An 18,343-nucleotide genomic window follows, 5' to 3' on the forward strand; every position below is an offset into this window, starting at 1 on the left:
TGGGCTGCATTCAGATATTTGCAGTGTGTTGCTGCATGCATGTTATCATTTGTTATATTGCACGTTCATTTACTGTATGTTATGGTAAGGTAGATAATTTTCAATAGGCTGCTGATATATCACTTTTGACTTGCTTTTTACTTTTTTTTTCAGCAAACTACAATGTAGATATGTTAATATATGTTTATTTTGGTTAACTAAAATGCAGGTCCATTGGGGTGCCATTAGCATGGTACTTTGGTTTGCACACATGATTGCAGTGTAAATACAGTTGTGCTCATAAGTTTACATGTCCTAGCAAAATTTATGATTTCTTGGCCATTTTTCAGAGAATATGAACTCAAATCAAATCAAATCAATTGTGTTTACTGCTTTTAAATCATAATGGGAACAGAAACTACCCAAGTGACCCTGATCAAAAGTTTACATACCCTGGTGATTTTGGCCTGATAACATGCACACAAGTTAACACAAAGGGGTTTGAATGGCTATTAAAGGTAACCATCCTCACCTGTGATCTGTTTTCTTGTAATTAGTGTGTGTGTATAAAAGGTCAATAAGTTTCTGGACTCCTGACAGACCCTTGCATCTTTCATCCAGTGCGGCACTGACGTTTCTGGATTCTGAGTCATGGGAAAAAACAAAAGAATTGTCAAAAGATGTGCGGGAAAAGGTAGTTGAACTGTATAAAACAGGAAAGGGATATAAAAAGATATCCAAGGAATTCAAAATGCCAATCAGCAGTGTTCAAACTCTAATCAAGAAGTGGAAAATGCAGAGTTCTGTTGAAACCAAACCACGGTCAGGTAGACCAACAACGATTTCAGCCACAACTGCCAGGAATATTGTTCGGGATGCAAAGTAAAAACCACAAATAACTTCAGGTGAAATACAGGACTCTCTGAAAACATGTGGGGTGGCTGTTTCAAATTGCACAATAAGGAGGCACCTGAGGAAAGATGGACTGCATGGTCGACTTGCCAGAAGAAAGCCATTACTACGCAAATGCCACAAACACTTACAATACGCCAAACAGCACAGAGACAAGTCTCAAACCTTCTGGCATAAAGTCATTTGGAGTGATGAGACCAAAATTGAGCTTTTTATGGCCACAACCATAAATGCTACATTTGTCAACAAGGCCTATGATGAAAGGTACACCATTCCTACTGTGAAACACGGAGATGGATCGTTGATGTTTTGGGGATGTGTGACCTACAAAGGCACAGCAAATTTGGTCAAAATTGATGGCAAGATGAATGCAGTATGTTATCAAAAAATGCTGGAGGAACATTTGCATTCATCAGCCTGGAAGCTGCGCATGTGACGTAATTGGACATTCCAACATGATGATAAACCAAAACACAAGGCCAAGTTGACCTGTCATTGGCTACAGCAGAATAAAGTGAAGGTTCTGGAGTGGCCATCTCAGTCTCCTGACCTCAATATCATTGAGCCACTCTGGGGAGATCTCAAACGTGCAGTTCATGCAAGACAGCCCAAGAATTTACAGGAACTGGAGGCTTTTTGCCAAGAAGAATGAACAGCTTTACTATCTGAGAAGATAAAGAGCTTCATCCACAAATGCCACAAAAGACTTCAAGCTGTCATTGATGTTAAAGGGGGCAATACACGGTGTTAAGAACTGGGGTATGTAAACTTTTGATCAGGGTCATTTGGGTAGTTTCTGTTGTCATTATGATTTAAAAAGAGTAAACACAGTTGATTGGTAATAAATGGCTTCAGGCAAACACTAAACAGTGAAAGAAAAGTTTTTATGCTTTCATTCATATTCTCTAAAAATGGCCAAGATATCATAAATTCTGCCAGGGTATGTAAACTTATGAGCACAACTGTATGTGAATCTGGCTTTACAGGACGTTTATAAGTTTGTTTGACCAAGTACCTGATACTCAGTCATTTTGACAAATTTACCATTGTAAGTACGAGAGTGAAATAGAAAACCCTGTTGATGATATTTGCTTTGTCATTTGTTCCTTTATAGCAGAATAAACTAGTGACGTAACCCAAGTCTACTAAGTTTGCACCAGGAAGTACACTTGAAACCCAACTGTACAATTTTTACAGAACATTTACCATAATTGCAATAATGATTTAACAAGATACTGTCCAAAATATGTTTTAAAAATGCTTTTTAGAGTTAATATTTTAGTTCACATTATCAGCTTTGCTAGATGATTACAGTTTATAATATTCTGCAATGGTATTGTGAACACATTAGAACATAGGTCTGTACAGTCTTATTTTTGGGTACAGTCCTTCTTTTGAACTTAAAATGGTTCTAAAGGCTGAAGGCTTTTTACCTTCATGTGCTGTATGCCCCCCTAGTACTTGTCTGAGCCCGATCCTGATCCTGCGACGTGCACGAAAGCTGAGGCTCTAATTGGCCTATCTTTGCTGATTGGCTGAGACACAGCAGTGGGACCCATTGGCTCCCGCTGCTGTTAATCACCACTAGTGTGGAGGGAGCGGGACTGAGCCATACTGAGGCGGCTTAGGAGCGAGCATGAACAAGCAAGCTGCTTGCTCTGGGGGCATTCGACAAGGGGGACTCGAAAAGCAGGGGATCGGGGCTGCTCTGTGCAAAACCATTACACAGGATAGGTAAGTATGATGTTTTTTATTTAAAAAAAAACAAAAAACAAAAAAAAAAACAAGGCTTTAGAACTACTTTAAATAAAATGCATTCTTTTTTTTTTTTTCCACAATCGCCTTAGGTCTCTCCTAAAACCAATCTATAGTATTAGGTATGTGTTATTTATTTAGTACTAAATATATTTGCCACTTGCAGCTAGTGGGTGGTTTTGCTAAAGAAAAAAGGTGCTAAAATAAAACAAACTTGTGCTAGTAGAGTTGGAAACGTAGAACTCCAGCTCCAGGCATGTGAGCATCACTCTGTCCTGGAATTCTGCGAGTCCAGGCTGCGGAATGACATCCTCTCAGGCACATTTTCATGATGCCATGGGCTCACAGTGAGTTAAATGGGGTTGGCTGTGGTTCAGCCCATAATGAGATGGCATCTAAAGGCAGAGGAGGAGTATTGCAGGGGAAAACTCAGAGTTTAAAGTAAAACTATAGGCAAAGCTTTTTTCTTTCTTTTTTTTTTTTTTTTTCATTTTGGATGGTTATAACCCCAGTTTTTAGTTGCCATCTGTGTCCTGTTAGGGAGATTTACTTAAGTTTCATGTCCCATAACCAAAACAGGAAGTGAGAGAAAATCGCTGCAAATTAACCACTTGATGTCCGCGCTATAGCTGAAAGACAGCTACAGCGTGGGCTTAAAATGTCAGGAGAGCCTACATGGATGTCCTCCCATTCTCGCGCTGCCTTGGGATTCGGCTGATCACTGATCGAGGTAAAGGGCCAATAACAACGGCCCTTTACCACATGCTTAGCTGTCAGCTAATGACAGCAGAAGCCAGTTGTCGGGTTTTTTTTCCCCCTCACACTGTTAGTGTGAAGAAAAGAAGAAAGCCATTAACCAGCTACATCTACTGTTGGAGCAACATCGGTGCCCCTTAGTGCCCACCAATGCTGCTAATTAGTGCCTACCAGTACCATCAGTACTGCTAATCAGTGCCCACCAGTGCCAACTATCAGTTCTGCCAATCAGTGCCTATCACTGCCTCATAATCAGTGTCACTTATCAGTGCTGCCTATCAGTGCCACCTCTCTGTGCCTCCAGATCAGTGCCCATCAGTGAAGGAGAAAAATTACCAGTTTGCAAAATTTTATAACAAAATATGAAAAACTTTTTTTTTTTTTTTTCAAAATGTTTGGTCTTTTTTGTTTAGCAAAAAATAAAAAAGTCCAGTGGTGATTAAATACCACCAAAAGAAAGCTCTATTTGTGTGAAAAAAAAAAGTTGATATGGTTACAGCGTTGCATGACCGCACAATTGTCATTCAAAGTGTGACAGCACCGAAAGCTGAAAATTGGCCTAGACAGGGGGTATATGTGCCCAGTAAGTAAGTAAGTGGTTAAGGGAATCCCTTGGGGCCCCTCACATCGCCAGAACTAGTGTCCCCATTCAACAATTCTATTACTTTGCTGGGGACCCTATTACTTTTATATTATTTATTTACTTTGCTGGGGACAACCCCAAATTTGTGATTTTCTTTAACTTTAATTTTCTATGATAATGGTAAACAGGACAAATAGAGATGGTGAATCTCCCTAATGGGGACACAGATATCAGTAAAAACCTGTACTAATCCCTCTCCACTCCATCCTAAATTAAAAAAAAAAAAAAGTTTTGCCTTTAGTTGTACTTTTAAAATGAAAGTAAAGGCTAACTATAAGGTCTCATTTACATGAGTGGCCAGGAGGTGAATGGCCACGGCCACCCATCTGAACACTGACATTCAGCTGCTCAGGGCTGTACACATGACATGATGCTGTGCTTTTTGACAAAAACTAAACAGCATGTCGCATTCAGCAGGCGTTACCGAATCCCATCATGACCAGTGAAAGTCTCTGGGGCTGTGTCACAGCCACTTGCAATGCACGTGATTGTAGCTAGGTAGTGTGGCCTTTACAAGGTTAAATCGGGCAGTGAGGAGGCCACATATTGGTGCAGTCACCTGATTGAGAAACAGCGGCTTCCCTGTGTCAGGGAGCACTCGTTAACAGAACTACTGGAGGCATGGTGTCACCCGCCAGCTCCTATTGCCCATCTGTTGTCGGCGTTCAATCCCCTGAAGTAACTGATTGCTTTAGGGGAGGGAGCGCTTCAGGATTGCTTCAGGACATGGGAGTCAGAGCTTCACCCCACGATTTATAAAGGGGTATTCCCACTGATCTCTATTATTAAGCGGAAAAGGTAGGAGAAGGAGGATGCAACATTTTTTTTTATTTTTATTTTTTTTAACAAGGAGGCAACATTTTTAACAACACTTCTAGTCAGCCTTCTCTTCCACTTTAAGTTATTTTTATTATGTTATTAAGGTATTATAGCAAAAGGTTTTTTTTTTTGTTTTTTTTTAACCAGAATCAGCACAAAGCACGTGGCTCTGTATGACATGAACAACACCCTATTCTGATTATTTTTGAATAGAATAAAACCCCATATTTGAAACCTTTAAGCTTTAAATTGGAAATTGGCAATAGATATACCAAAACCCATCATATTAAAAAAAAAAAAAATGAAATTTTTTTTTCGCTACAGACACAAACATAAAGAAAAGGTTACAATGTTGCTTGTAGCTAATTTCCACAAGTTTGTGTTGTCTTGGGTTTATCATAATATATGAGTGTGTTTTTTTTTTTTTTTCTTGCTATGAGCAGCACATTTTTTAAATAATCGCTTCAAGTTTGTTCAACTGATTTGTGCTAGTATGTCTTTTCTGCTGCAGTCGGTCTATTGTCTGCAGATACATGCGAAAACATGTCTTTTGTAAGTATTGATGCTCTGAATGTTTGTTTTTTCATGAAATAATGGAGAATATGACGGAGATGTACCTTTTGTCTAAAAAGGTTGGCTTCTTTCCAATCACGTCAGGGTCCCTTAGATATTTGCCCTCAACTTTTCATCTAGTGATGACCTAGCCAGCTCTACTATCAGAATAAATAGGATTTCTTATTTCTGGTGCATTGTAAGCTGAAATACCACTTTATAGCTTTTGTTGCAAGTTGATGAATACTCCCTCATTTTGCTATCAGGGTATTGGATAGCAGTGCTGAACACTATAATCCAAAATTGACTTTTACCTAAAAGTTCCATTCTTCAGAGCTCCAGTGTTACTGTAACCATAGCCCCCTGTGGTCGTATGATTTGTAGCTCCTTCTGATTTCAACCCTTCACATGGTTGATCTGAAATGAATGCTAGAAATGACATTCTGGGTACTGAGGAAGATGACTGAATGACAGGTGACCTCCTGTATGGGCATTTTAACCCCTAAAAGTCTGCAGCACCTTGCTGCAATCATGTGCAATGCACACAGCATAACCATACCAACTTGAACGGACTACATACAGTGGGTGATACTGTCTGGGGAATGTGACAGGGGGGGCATTTTTGCTTTGCATTGCGGCCATGGCATGCGTACACTCTTACACGACTGCCTTTTCAGCTTAGGGGAGGTTGGTAAAATCACAGCTCAACCACCTATTTTTACCACCCTCTCGACCGTAAGGCCTGTAAGCAAGACCTAAGAGTAGGTTTCCCCCTCACTTTAGAAATATGTCCGTTCACTTCTTGTGTCTTCAGAGCAGGAAGTTGGGCAACATCCTCCCAAAGGGACACAGACATCAGAAAAAAAAACAGTCAGGGCTTTTAAACTTTCCCTATGGTATAAAATATATTGGCATTAGATCTACTTTAACCACATCAGTAATGTTTTTTTTAGTTTTCAATGCTGTGATATTTTGACAATTACTTAGACATACAACACTGTACCCAAATGAGTTTTAGATATTTTTTTTTTTTCAAAAGTTGGAGATTCTTTTTGGCGATATTTTATAATCACTGTTTTTTTTTTATATTTTACTATATATAAAAAAGAAGAATAAACATTTAGAAAAAAACTCTTCTTAACTTAACTTTGTTACTTTCTGTAAAAAATAAAATGGCATAACAAAAATAAAATGGCTGGACATGAGGAACCCCTGTAATGACCCCTTTTCAGAAAGTAGACACCCCAAGGTGATCTAAGTTTTTGCCGCAATTTTTTATCAAAATAAAGAAACAAGGAGGTATTGAGGTGAATAGACACAGAGCTTGGTAATGGTGCACTAGATACATTTAATGTACTCGAGGAGGCGGAGGTGGACAGGCCACATACATGTACAGGTCACATAAAGGTGGAGGATGGAAACGAGGAGGTTAATTTGTAGATGAGGAGGTGACTAATATGCAGGCCACTTAAGCCCCGTACACACTGTCAGAATATTGTACAAAAAATACCGTATTTGAAACGATTGTGTGATAATCTGATCGTTAGTACACAGCTTTCGTCCAAAATCTTCAGAAAACACAAACGCAAAAAGTGTTCTTGTATGATACCAGATTGTATGATTTTTGTTTATTCAGTACAGGTTTTGTCTGAAAATACAATACAAATACATTGCATCACTTCCGAATTTGTATTACTTTAGTGACCTATTCGTTTTTCGATATAGAGACTAGTATGCAAAAAACCCCCCCCAAAAAACAGACGATCATTCATCTGATAATCTCATCGTGTGTACTAGGCTTTAGACAGGATGGAGATCAAATGTAAAAGGGAGGAGGGGGAGGTGAAAAGGGGAAAAACTATAACACGATCACAAACCTGCTACCTTAAATTTGCTGCTGCCTGTAATCTACAACTAATGAAATGATCCATCATCAGTTGTGAGAGGCAGGGGATGAACTCTCAAACATAAGCAATAGTACTGTTTACATTTGGGACCACTGTGATTGGTCATCACATTGCTTATAAGGTACAGAGCTGCTTGTATCAGCTCTGTACGCCGTGCCTGTGATGTGAGCCATCAGATGACAACTCACAGCAATTAATGGGCTTACTGACCACCTGAAGGTTATTTATGCAGTGCCATTTATAAACGGCAATGCATGAATGAATGTCTGTCATATTGCCTGTGCTCCTTGCTCCTCTGCAGCTGGCACCTGGATCAGCTGTGTTGACAAGGAGTAGTGATGTCATGTGAAAATGCTTGGGCCTGGTGATTGGCTTCTAGGTCTGGACACAATCACAAGGATGTAGGTCACTTACTCCTCTGTAACTGGAAGTGCTAGGTAGTGATGCCAATTGTGAAAGAGCTAGGAACTGTGTGGGAGCTCAAGTGTGTGTATATGGAGGTCACGAGGACCCTTTCCAGAGACGCTGTTATGTTGCCCTGCATGGGCATGTTGACTGTGACTTTTTAGAAGTTGTTTTGGGCCCTTATGAAAAATGACTACAACTGTTGCGCAGATTACTGAGTCAGAAAATGAAAGAGTGTAATTGTTTGTTTAACAGCATTTTTTTAAATCAGTGACCTGCTTCAAAAGAAACCCCTACCGTCTCTGCATTTACGAAGTACTCAGCGTAATTGTAGACTGATGTCATGAAGCACGTTGAATTAAATTTAATTGTAGTACCCTTTGAATAAACCAGAGATACTCCTGGGAGCACTTGTACCACAGTTTGGGAAAGCTTGGCTCAAAGCATGCATTATAATCCTTTGATACAGTGCAGCAAATACGTGAATGGATGTTTTTATTTGTAAGCCCTGTGTGTGCCAAATACTTTACTTTGTAGAAGTGTTTTAAAATGTATTTAAGATTCTAGTGTGTATTGGAGCCTTTTCCTGTAATCTTTTAATCCTTTCCAGCAATGTAAGCTACAGACATGGTTACCTAGTAGAAAGATGAAAAATAATTTCAACTGATGAACAAAAAGACCCATGGGAGAGGCACTTCTAATTATGACCAATATTGGACACTTAAAGCTCTGGTTTATTTAGTTAGCTTAAACATTTGGATTTGTTTATAATTGCCAGATGACCCTGGAGAATACTGAGATACAGTTTCCAAACTACAGGAAACTGTCTACTCCCATCCTTCCTTTTTCTTATTAATTTTTCCTTTTTTGATCATAGCACAAGCTGTTCTGTCCAGCAGCCTCCTCTGGTGTTATTGTTCTGAGCTCATTGGGAGAGCTATGTGCTTCCTGTTAATATAAGTAGGAAACTGTTACACCTATTCATTGCTCAGATCATTATTGTAAAGCTATCGCTTTGGCTTGCACTCACATAACTTTATTGCTTAATGCCTTTAGTGTAGGAGACGTTTAATCTTAAAGCCCAATTACAGTTCAAACAGTCGGTGTATAGGCTAATACAAAGGTCTCCAAACCTTTTAAACCAAAAGATAGTTCACTTACATCAGACTGTTTGAGGGCCAGACTGTGGTCAGTGACAGTAAAAAATGTGTCCATACATCCGTGGTTAGTAAGAGTAATAAATGCCACTGTGTCTTTATTCGTATTGAAAACTCCCCTTGCGTTGGTGTTGGTGGAAACAGTAAACGTCCCCCCAGCAATGGTGTCACTGGGAGTAAAAAAAAGTGACCCCCCCATGTCGTTTGCTGCTCCCTCATTGTAAAGTCACAGCCAGGACTATACAAGCACTATCGGTCAGGGGACCACTCCACCCAACAGTGTCTGTGAAGGAATGCCGGGTGCTGAAAAGCTTGTTGCCTTTCTGCACAGCAGTTTCCCCTGGCATGCAATGAGAAAATCCTGAATGCAGGACCTTCCCATTGCAGGGGCCTGTTTGTGGAAACCACTGTTTGGTTTTGATTGCTTTGTGGTTCCCCACTGAAATTCTCCTGCAAATGCTGTCCTGTTGATGGGCAATTCAATGAGAAGAACTGTGAGGAAATCTTCTTTACAAGGATATAAGCATTAAAATGAAAGCTTGACAGACACTGTAACCATTCCATGCCCAGCAAAAGATAAAATTTGGATTTCAGTCTTGTCTGGGAAAAATCTAGTTTAGTTTAAAGCAAATTTGTTCCTTGCCCATACAAGGCAAAGGATCAGAGTTGCTTTCTAGAAGGTACCATAAGCACACATTTTCACATCTTCTTTCCTGTGTTCGCAACTGCATTAATCCAGCACATGGACCATTTCTGACAAGCTGCTACTTTCTGAAACTTTACATCTGCACACAAATCTTCAACTTCCAACCAGCCCCATGTGACAGCATTGGGGCCTAGTATTTGGCCACACGAGCATGCTTTGGAGCTTTATGGGTAGGCAGATGACAGTCATGCATTCTCACATAAAAAAAAAAAATAGAAAGGAGCCTCTAAGTGCAATATTAGGATTTAATCAAGTGCACAAGGAGTTAAAAGCACTTACAGGATCGTAGATAGTTAAAAGCATATAACATGGCGTCCTCCTCTGGTAAGTGGATCCATCCTCTGTCCGCGAATAGAGAGCCAAGAAACGCCATCCAGCAGCTGTCAGATTACTTCCATGCGCGCGGGAGGGAGGAAGCAGTGAGGCAGCCTGTGTTCCGGGTTCCACGTTGGAAAGCACGAGGCCGATGGTGTCAGTGAGAGGTGGTGGGTGGTAACGCGTTTCGGAGCATGTGCATCTCCTTTGTTGCTTCTCCTCACCCAAAGTGCTGCCTGAAGTGCCATCCAACTATCACCTCTCCTGACCAGCCATCCACCTCCACCAGAGTGCCCTTTCCTCCTTTTCCATATGCATTCTCCCATACCTTGGCATATATTTTATTTGTTGAGTTAGTGAAGGAATGTAGGGAACAGTAGAGTAAAGCCTACCTATGCCTCCTATGAATCAGACCCCTTAGTTTTGATTCTGGTGTTGGTAGAAATCTTTCATGCAAACTAGAGAGGTTGTAAGACACACTTGGCGTGGAAAGCATGGTTATGAATGGTCTATGCCTGTAACTCAGCTTACATGAATATTCTGAGTGTTGTTATCTGCATAAGCATTGTGTACTTCTGCCAGGCATGAAAAGAGAAGCTGGAGACAACTCAAGAGCGAGGTAGCCAATATACATAAAAAAAAGAGAGTTTTCAGAAATCAGTGACCTACAAACTACCTTTGTTCTGAGGAATGAGTTATTTAAAAACCGCTTGTGGAAATGTGACAAACGTAGTAATTTTGGGGAAGGTCAGCATTCACAGAAATTTTTTTTTCATAGGTACAAATGTTCCTGTGCTGGGACACAAATTTAGTGTCCTCATGCGACCTTACTTATCCATCCTATCAGTTTTGAGCAGAGATTAGTTGGAATGCAAAAGCAGCTTAACCACTTCCTGACCAGGGCATTTTTTTGTGATACGGCACTGCATTACTTTACCTGAAAATTGCGCTGTCGTGCGACGCTGTGCCCAAATAAAATTGATGTATTTTTTTTCCCACAAATAGAGCTTTCTTTTGGTGTCATTTAATCACCTCTGCGTTTTTTATTTTCTGCACTATAAACAAAAAAAGACTGATAATTTTGAATAAATAACAATATTTTTTACTTTCTGCTTTAAAACATTTCCAATAAAAAAGTGTAAAAAATCGAATTTCTTCATCAGTTTAGGCCAATATGTATTCTGCTACATATTTTTGGTAAAAAAAATCCCAATAAGCATATATTGATTGGTATGCGCAAAAGGCACTGCATCTATAAACTTTGGGATAGATTTATGGCATTTTTATTTATTTTAGATATTTTTTTACTAGTAATGGCAGCGATCTGCAATTTTTAGCCGGACTGCGATGTTGCGGCGGACAAATTGGACACTAAGTGACACTTTTTGGGGACCAGTGACACCAATTTTGTGATCAGTGCTAAAAAAATGCACTGTCACAGTATAAATGACACCGACAGGGAAGGGGTTAACACCAGGGGGTGATCAAGGGGTTAAGTGTGTCCCTGGGAGGTGCTTTGTAACTGTGGGGGACGGATACACTGGAGAAAAAGATCTCACTTTTGCTCCCTGACAGATCAGTGGTTTGCCTTGTTTACATTGCACTGCTGCTCCGTCTCTCCACTGAACGATCAGCAGGTTGTGGCGGCAGTTATCTTGTACAAGTACATGATTTTGTGCAGCCGGGCCGCCCTGCTGCAGTATATATGCGGTGGGCGGCCTGGAAGCGGTTAAAGTAGAATTCCTGGTATAGATATTTTTACATAGTTGCATTGATCCAGCTTGAATCAATTTAATTATGTAGATACCATAACTGTGGGATCCTTCTTAAAACTAGAAACCACTGTAGTATACACTGCTACTACAGTGATCTCCACCAGCCTCTGGGTCCTGTTATTTCCTTGCATCTTTTCACTAAATGCAAAGCGTTTGTATTCATTGAGAAAATGTGAAGAATTCTCTGATAGAACCTGTGCCTGGTGGCTGACCTCCTGTGTTCACAATGCAGTAAGGCAGCTGCTCTACAAATACTGTAGCTGCTGACTTTTAATAAAAGGACACTTACTTGTTGAGGGATCCAGCGATGTCGTCACCCAAGCTACTTCTTCAATTGACTTCGGGTGCAGGTGTCGGCATCATAAGTAAGGGAAACAGGCAGTGAAGCCTTGCAGCTTCACAGACGGTTTCCTACTATGCATGTGCGAGTCCTGCTGCGCTTTGTGAATGGTTCTGTAGTCTTCTGGGACCTGTGATCCCAGAAGGCTGCAGGGACGGAGGGGGGCCGAACTTCTGGCTCAGATCACCACGGTGCATCTGACCGGAAGTGGGAGTGGGTACCTGTACCCTCCCACCCAAAAAGTGCAAATCATGGCATGCAAACAAACAAACGGAACTTCCCCTTTTGGGTCAAGTTCTGCTTTAAGCTCAGCATACAAACTTTACCAAAACTATGTAATATTAGGACCTACCTAATTGCCAATCGATCTGTATCCAATCAGTCAGTCTTGTTGGATCTAAATTGGAACTTGTAAAGGCTGGCCACAATCTCCTCCATTTACTCCCTACTGTGCTGGAGAGAATGGTCATCAGATCATTAAAATATATATGGTGGAGTTGTGGAAAATGAACAGTCTTCAGGGATAAGGTCTTTCAGTTCATAGTTCTAATAACTTTATTTGCCTCCACCCCCAATCCTGCTCTTGCTGTTCTGGGAGTTGGGATTGACTACTGGCCACATGAAACCCAAAACTTTCTCACTCATATGTTGATTATGGCCAGATTATCAATAGCAAGGCTATGAAGACAAAGTACCTCTCCCACACGGTAATGCTGATTCCTTTATACTCATGCTCACTTTGTATTTTTATTTGCTAACACACAATGTAAAGGGCCTATTTTCCAGGGACACTGGTCTTGCTGAATAACAGATTTACAGTATTGGCTTAATTACTGAGTTTTGACTTTGTGTTGCTGATTTTGTTTCAGACGTATGTGGGAAAAAATGTTTGGAGGAAAACACAAAAAAATGCTAGGAGTAAGGTAAAAGAGGGGTAGGGCATAATCTAACATAAACCTTGTTGGTTTTGGCAACTGCTTATGTTTCTGCGGTACATTTGAGACATGTACTTCAGATTGAGGCCAGTTCACCATGTGATTATCTGTAACCAAAGCAAGGTAGTAGCGAGTGAGTCCATAAGGCTAAATGTACACTGGAAATTTAGGCCAGTGAGAATTGTAGCAGCAGGAATCGGATTACTGCTGTGGCTATGAGCCGTTAGGTGTGGCTGCCAGCCATAATGACAGGTCACCTGTGTGCGTTGTGTGCATCCCAGAGAGATCACCCCAGGTAATCACTTGATTGGTTGTCGGGTACAGCTAATTCAGATTTTGGTTGCTCTAGATTTGATAAATTCCCTTGTATGTTGCTACTACCTCCTGCAGCGATTTAGGCTCAGAGATCCCTGTTGCGGCTTTCAGTGGCTAAGAGAGGCCACCAGCCCTGTTCACTATAATGACAGGTCGCCAGTGGCTGCAACTATTCATGGCTTTCTGCACAGCCAGCGATTAGCTGCAGTGATCACTTCTGTATGCATTTTGTGGATAGAAGATAGCAGCTGATTGGCTGCCAAGCACAGCTTCTCCAGATTTTGGGTAATCCAGTTTTGATAAATTCCCTTTTTTGCTGCTACTTCATCCTGTATTGGGTCCATAAGGCTATATTCACACCGGCAATTTAGGCCAGTGAATGCTGAAGCTTTGTAAACTAAAACTTACTTCAACATGACCTTATGGTATGCACTAACTTTAAAAGTGACAGCGGGTTATTTGTTTGTGTTGTTTGAAAACTACATTCATTTTGGCCACCTCAGGTTGTTGTATTTATGTGACAGGTCCTCTAACTTCTCTGTCTGCCCCTATTATTAAAATGGGATGTTCTGGCTCAGTAAGTAGAGTAAATTTTCCTGATGTCTAACACACTTAAAAGTATATCTTTATGCCTGTATTTATGATTTTTTTGCTTCCTTCTACAGCTGGCTGTACCTTTGATACTCATAGCGACATTGGTCCCTGTGAGGTGACACAAGGCACAGAGGATGATTTTGATTGGCACAGAGTGCAGGATCCTCATGGGAACACTGATTTACCCCAAGGTGAGTACCCAAGTAGCCAATGCATGTCTGTTGGTCCATTCTGTGTGTACCAGTAAATGAACAGCTATAGTATGCTGCTCCATTGATTCAGTATCCTCCTGACAGTTTTTAAGAAACAATTCCATCCTTTTGGTTAGTGTTTATGCATATGGATGAAACTGTGTATCTGAAAAGATTCAGGTTAAAGTGGATTTCAGGATTCCCCCCCCCCCCCCGTAAATTTTTCTTTTTTTAAAACTCCTGCCTACCTTGATGTGGGTTTTGAGCATTTTAGATACTCACCTGCATAGAGGATCTAGCGGTGTCCTGCAGAATCCTCTCAGAATTCTGCCCGGTTCGGTCTTGCGCCACCATCTTTTTATATGATGTCATCCCGAGGCCCACAGGCTCTTCCGGGTTCAGTCTCCGGGACTCTTGATGACGCACTGTGAAGCCCGCCCCCTCCTCTTTTATCAGTGGAGCATTATGCCTTCTGGGATATGTGATGAGCATATCCCAGGAGGACAGTGCACGTCATTCGATGAAGTGGATGATTTGCACGGAGGGGTGGGCCGAACATTTAATACATTTTTTTTTTCTTAAAAGTAAAACAAAAAAAAATGCATTGACCATGTAAAGGGGGGGAGAAAGGGTGGAGAAGAGGTAACTTACCAATGAGGGTGAAGGTCATTAAGCAAGCACATATCAGCACTGGAATAAACTTCAGGAAAGTCAAGAGTATACTACTTTGGAGTTTATATGCATTTTAGCATATGTCTTAAGCCAGTGTTTTTATCTTTGATTTTAAAATTACTTAAGACCTCTGTCATGTTTCATCGTTGCCTGTGTTCCCACTGGGTGAGATTCAACCTATGTATTTGTCTTGGTAATCATTGTCATCTAAAACAGGAACGATGGGAAATCCAAAATGTTATGGTTATAATTGGAGCAGGAATAGGGGAAAAGTATTTTAGTCATTTGATCTGGTGATGACTGTCTAACTTATAAGAGGGTATTTTCTGTCACTATAGAGATATTTCCCATCACATCCTGTTGTGTCTTTAGATCAGTAGGTGGAGGGGAATCAACCAAACAAGGCACAGACATAACGCCTGAGGGGTAGTTTAATATTCACTTCTCTGTTTAAAAAAGATCAATTTTGGCTTTGTATTCACTTTTGTATATGTCCCCTCATGTCTGTATGTTTTTTTTTTTTTCTTTTGCTGTTTTGTGTGCTTTTATTATTGTTGTACTGCTTTTTTGGTTTTACGCTTGCATAAAATTCCCTGACAAAATGTCATTCTAACTGTCTCATTAATATACTTTATTTCATGATCCTTAACAGGTCATCCATTAACTTCATATCATTATCCTGACTGTTTTATCCCTGTGCTTTGCATTGTAATTATTCTTTTCTTATTGATGTGGTTTCCCTATACAGGTTCTTACCTCCTGGTTAACTCGTCTGAACATGCTGCAGGGAAGCGGGCTCAGCTTCTCTTTCAACCTCTAAGTGAAAATGACACCCATTGCCTGCAGTTCAGCTATATTCTTCACAGCAGAGACGCCAGGGGTCCTGGCTCATTGCGAGCCTATGTGCGAGTGAATGGAGGTCCCCTAGGCACAGCTGTTTGGGAAGTTTCAGGGCCACGTGGAAAGCAGTGGCAACAATCAGAGCTTGCCGTGAGCACTTTCTGGCCCAGCGAATACCAGGTAACTGTAATGTACTGATTAGCAAATGCAGTTTTTGAAGGCATAAGCTGTGATTATGATGTGACAGCATTGATTAAAAGCTATTCAATCACAGCTAATAATCTTAGAGCATCGCTACGGATAGGAATTTTACCTTTAGTGCCTCTATAGTAAAATAGTCAGAGGCCCCCTGACCCTGCCATCTTTCTGTTTTTACTTCAAAAGCTGAGTAGTATCTGTGTTTACTGTAGGGAGACCAGTGAGTTGTGTGGACATGTCTGCTACCAGGGAAAAAAAAGTAAGTGCCATAGAGGGATGACTGCAGCTGAATAAAACATTCTACTTCTAGAAAAGGTTTCCATATCACTGTACTGTAGAACCTTTGCACTTAGTTACAAGAATAAAAAACTGTAAAACTTTATCTGTAGAAATCAGAATTGGGAACAGTTTAGCACAAATCTTTCAATATGGCACAAAGCTAAAGCTAACACGCAAGTTAAATATAATTTTTCTCAAAAAAGTGGACAGTTAATTTTAGCTGAGCCCAATGAGGTTTGAAGAGTACAACCAAATTGTTTTCCTTGTGTTACAGATTTACGAAATGAGCAATAATTATAGCTACTATTAGAAGGTGTTGACATTTTAAGGGGTTGCCTATGTCACCACCCTGTCCTAATGATACCTTGGGTTTCAGGGTGTGCAGCTTCATAAGAACCTGACAGAGGATCGAATCGTTCTATACTAAGAAATAAATGGATGAATTGTCTGCATGTATAATTAACTACTATCTTTTAAATACAACAAAGACACAAACTGCAATAATACAGATTTAGTAGAGTAGGTACCCCTATTTACCCCCTGACATATAAGTGCTCACCAATTCTCACATTATCTTTTTGTGCAGGAGGCCTCTGGTCCTCTCAAGTGCAGTTCCTGGATGTGCTATGTAGTATCTTCAAGGGTGATATATTGTTTTGTGAATAAAGGGAAATTTGATAGAGGGTAGGGTTCTAGGAGTACTGTGGGTTATATAAAGAGACAACACAGCAGTCCAGCTTGGTTTTCAGATTAGATTGTCTGATGGAAACCTCAAAATTAGCCTTCAAATAAAAGATGAGGCACTGCTCTGATGACTCATTGGAATTCTGTAAACAAAGATGAGGCACTGCTCTGATGACTCGTTGGAATTCTGTAAACAAAGATGAGGCACTGCTCTGATGACTCATTAGAATTCTGTAAACAAGGGGCTTCTTCAGCAAAGTTGAAATGTGATCATACCAGTGATGTGAAATGGAGACTGGAGTGCCATCTTCTGGCTGCATAAAAGACTACACAGTATTGATATGCACTATTTCATGGTTACCTGACATTTTTCTTTTTCTTGTTCAGACAATAATAAAGAAAGCACATACTACATGTAAAAATACATATTTTTAAAGAGCAGTAGAAAAGGTACAGTAATCAATGACAACCATAACAGATAAGATTTCAGTTTGATGCAGCCACATCAGATGAGGGATGGTTGTTATGGGTTACTGTTCTCTTTAGATTACAGTTAATCTTTTCATTGCCTATTACTCACCATACATGGGTTATTTTATGATTTACTTTAGTTGTTATACCTCATTCCTTCCTAGTTTTCTGTGACTAAATAACCAAAAACAGGTAGAGATCAGTCAGAATCACAACATTTCAAATCAAAACAACATTTTGACTGATTTTAGACCTAAGTTTTTGCTTGTTTATTAGAGGTAAATATATCTGTATACAAAACTTGTATCTGATTTAACTCAAGTAGTTGTGTAGGTAATTAAATCGGTATTAATCCCCCCCAAAAAATGTAATTTATTAAAGCTTACCACTTCTTAGATGTGGCTGTAATAGTTTTCTTTTGTTAGGCGTTTCCCCCCTCTGTTTTCACCTAGTGATCTGGCTAGTAACACACCTCCTGTATTAGAGTGCCCCCACTCTGGATGGAGGAGCAACAAAGACACCTTTGGACAGCAGCATTATCACCCTGAAGGGAGTGTTAAGCCTCATACACACGATAGGACTTTGTACAAACTTTCTCGTGGATTTTTGTACAAAGGGCATCAGCCATAAGTTTGTATTGCATACACATGGCAGAACTTTTTTAGCCATCTTTCACCAAATCACGTGGTTTTTCAGCTCTTTACCACCACCCTTTGGTCAACTTCTGTATTATCTGATATTGTGTCAATCTCGCTGCTTTTATCGGCGAGATTGACACCTTGCGAGCCGGGTTCACACTGGTGCGGGGACCCGCCAATGCCAGGCACTGTGTTTGGTATGAATCATGAGGGGGAACTCCACGCCAAATTTTAAATAAAAAACCAGCATGGGTTCCCCTCCAGGGGGATACCAGGCCCTTAGGTCTGCGGATCCCCCCTCCCATCCAAAAACACCTTGTCCCCATGTTGATAAGGACAAGGGCCTCTTCCTGACAACCCTGGCCGTTGGTTGTCGGGGTCTGTGGGCGGGGGGCTTATTGGAATCCGGGAGCCCCCTTTAATAAGGGGGCCCCCAGATCCTGGCCCCCCACCCCATGTGAAAGAGTATGGGGTACATCGTACCCCTATCCATACACCTAGGGAA

The 18,343-nt window shown here is 40.6% G+C and overlaps 1 protein-coding gene across 4 annotated transcripts in view; it reads left to right on the forward strand.

Moving 5' to 3' along the window:
• PTPRU (protein tyrosine phosphatase receptor type U) overlaps positions 1-18,343 on the forward strand; it is a 251,462-nt gene that overhangs the window by 106,016 nt on the left and 127,103 nt on the right. For all 4 annotated transcript variants that reach the window (XM_073615565.1, XM_073615567.1, XM_073615566.1 and 1 more), the window contains exons 2-3: positions 13,937-14,056; positions 15,477-15,748. In XM_073615565.1, the coding sequence (XP_073471666.1) occupies positions 13,937-14,056; positions 15,477-15,748 (392 nt within the window). The remainder of the gene's footprint in view (positions 1-13,936; positions 14,057-15,476; positions 15,749-18,343) is intronic.

The sequence above is a fragment of the Aquarana catesbeiana genome, linkage group LG02 (assembly GCF_042186555.1).
Source record: "Aquarana catesbeiana isolate 2022-GZ linkage group LG02, ASM4218655v1, whole genome shotgun sequence".
Classification (NCBI taxonomy): domain Eukaryota; kingdom Metazoa; phylum Chordata; class Amphibia; order Anura; family Ranidae; genus Aquarana; species Aquarana catesbeiana.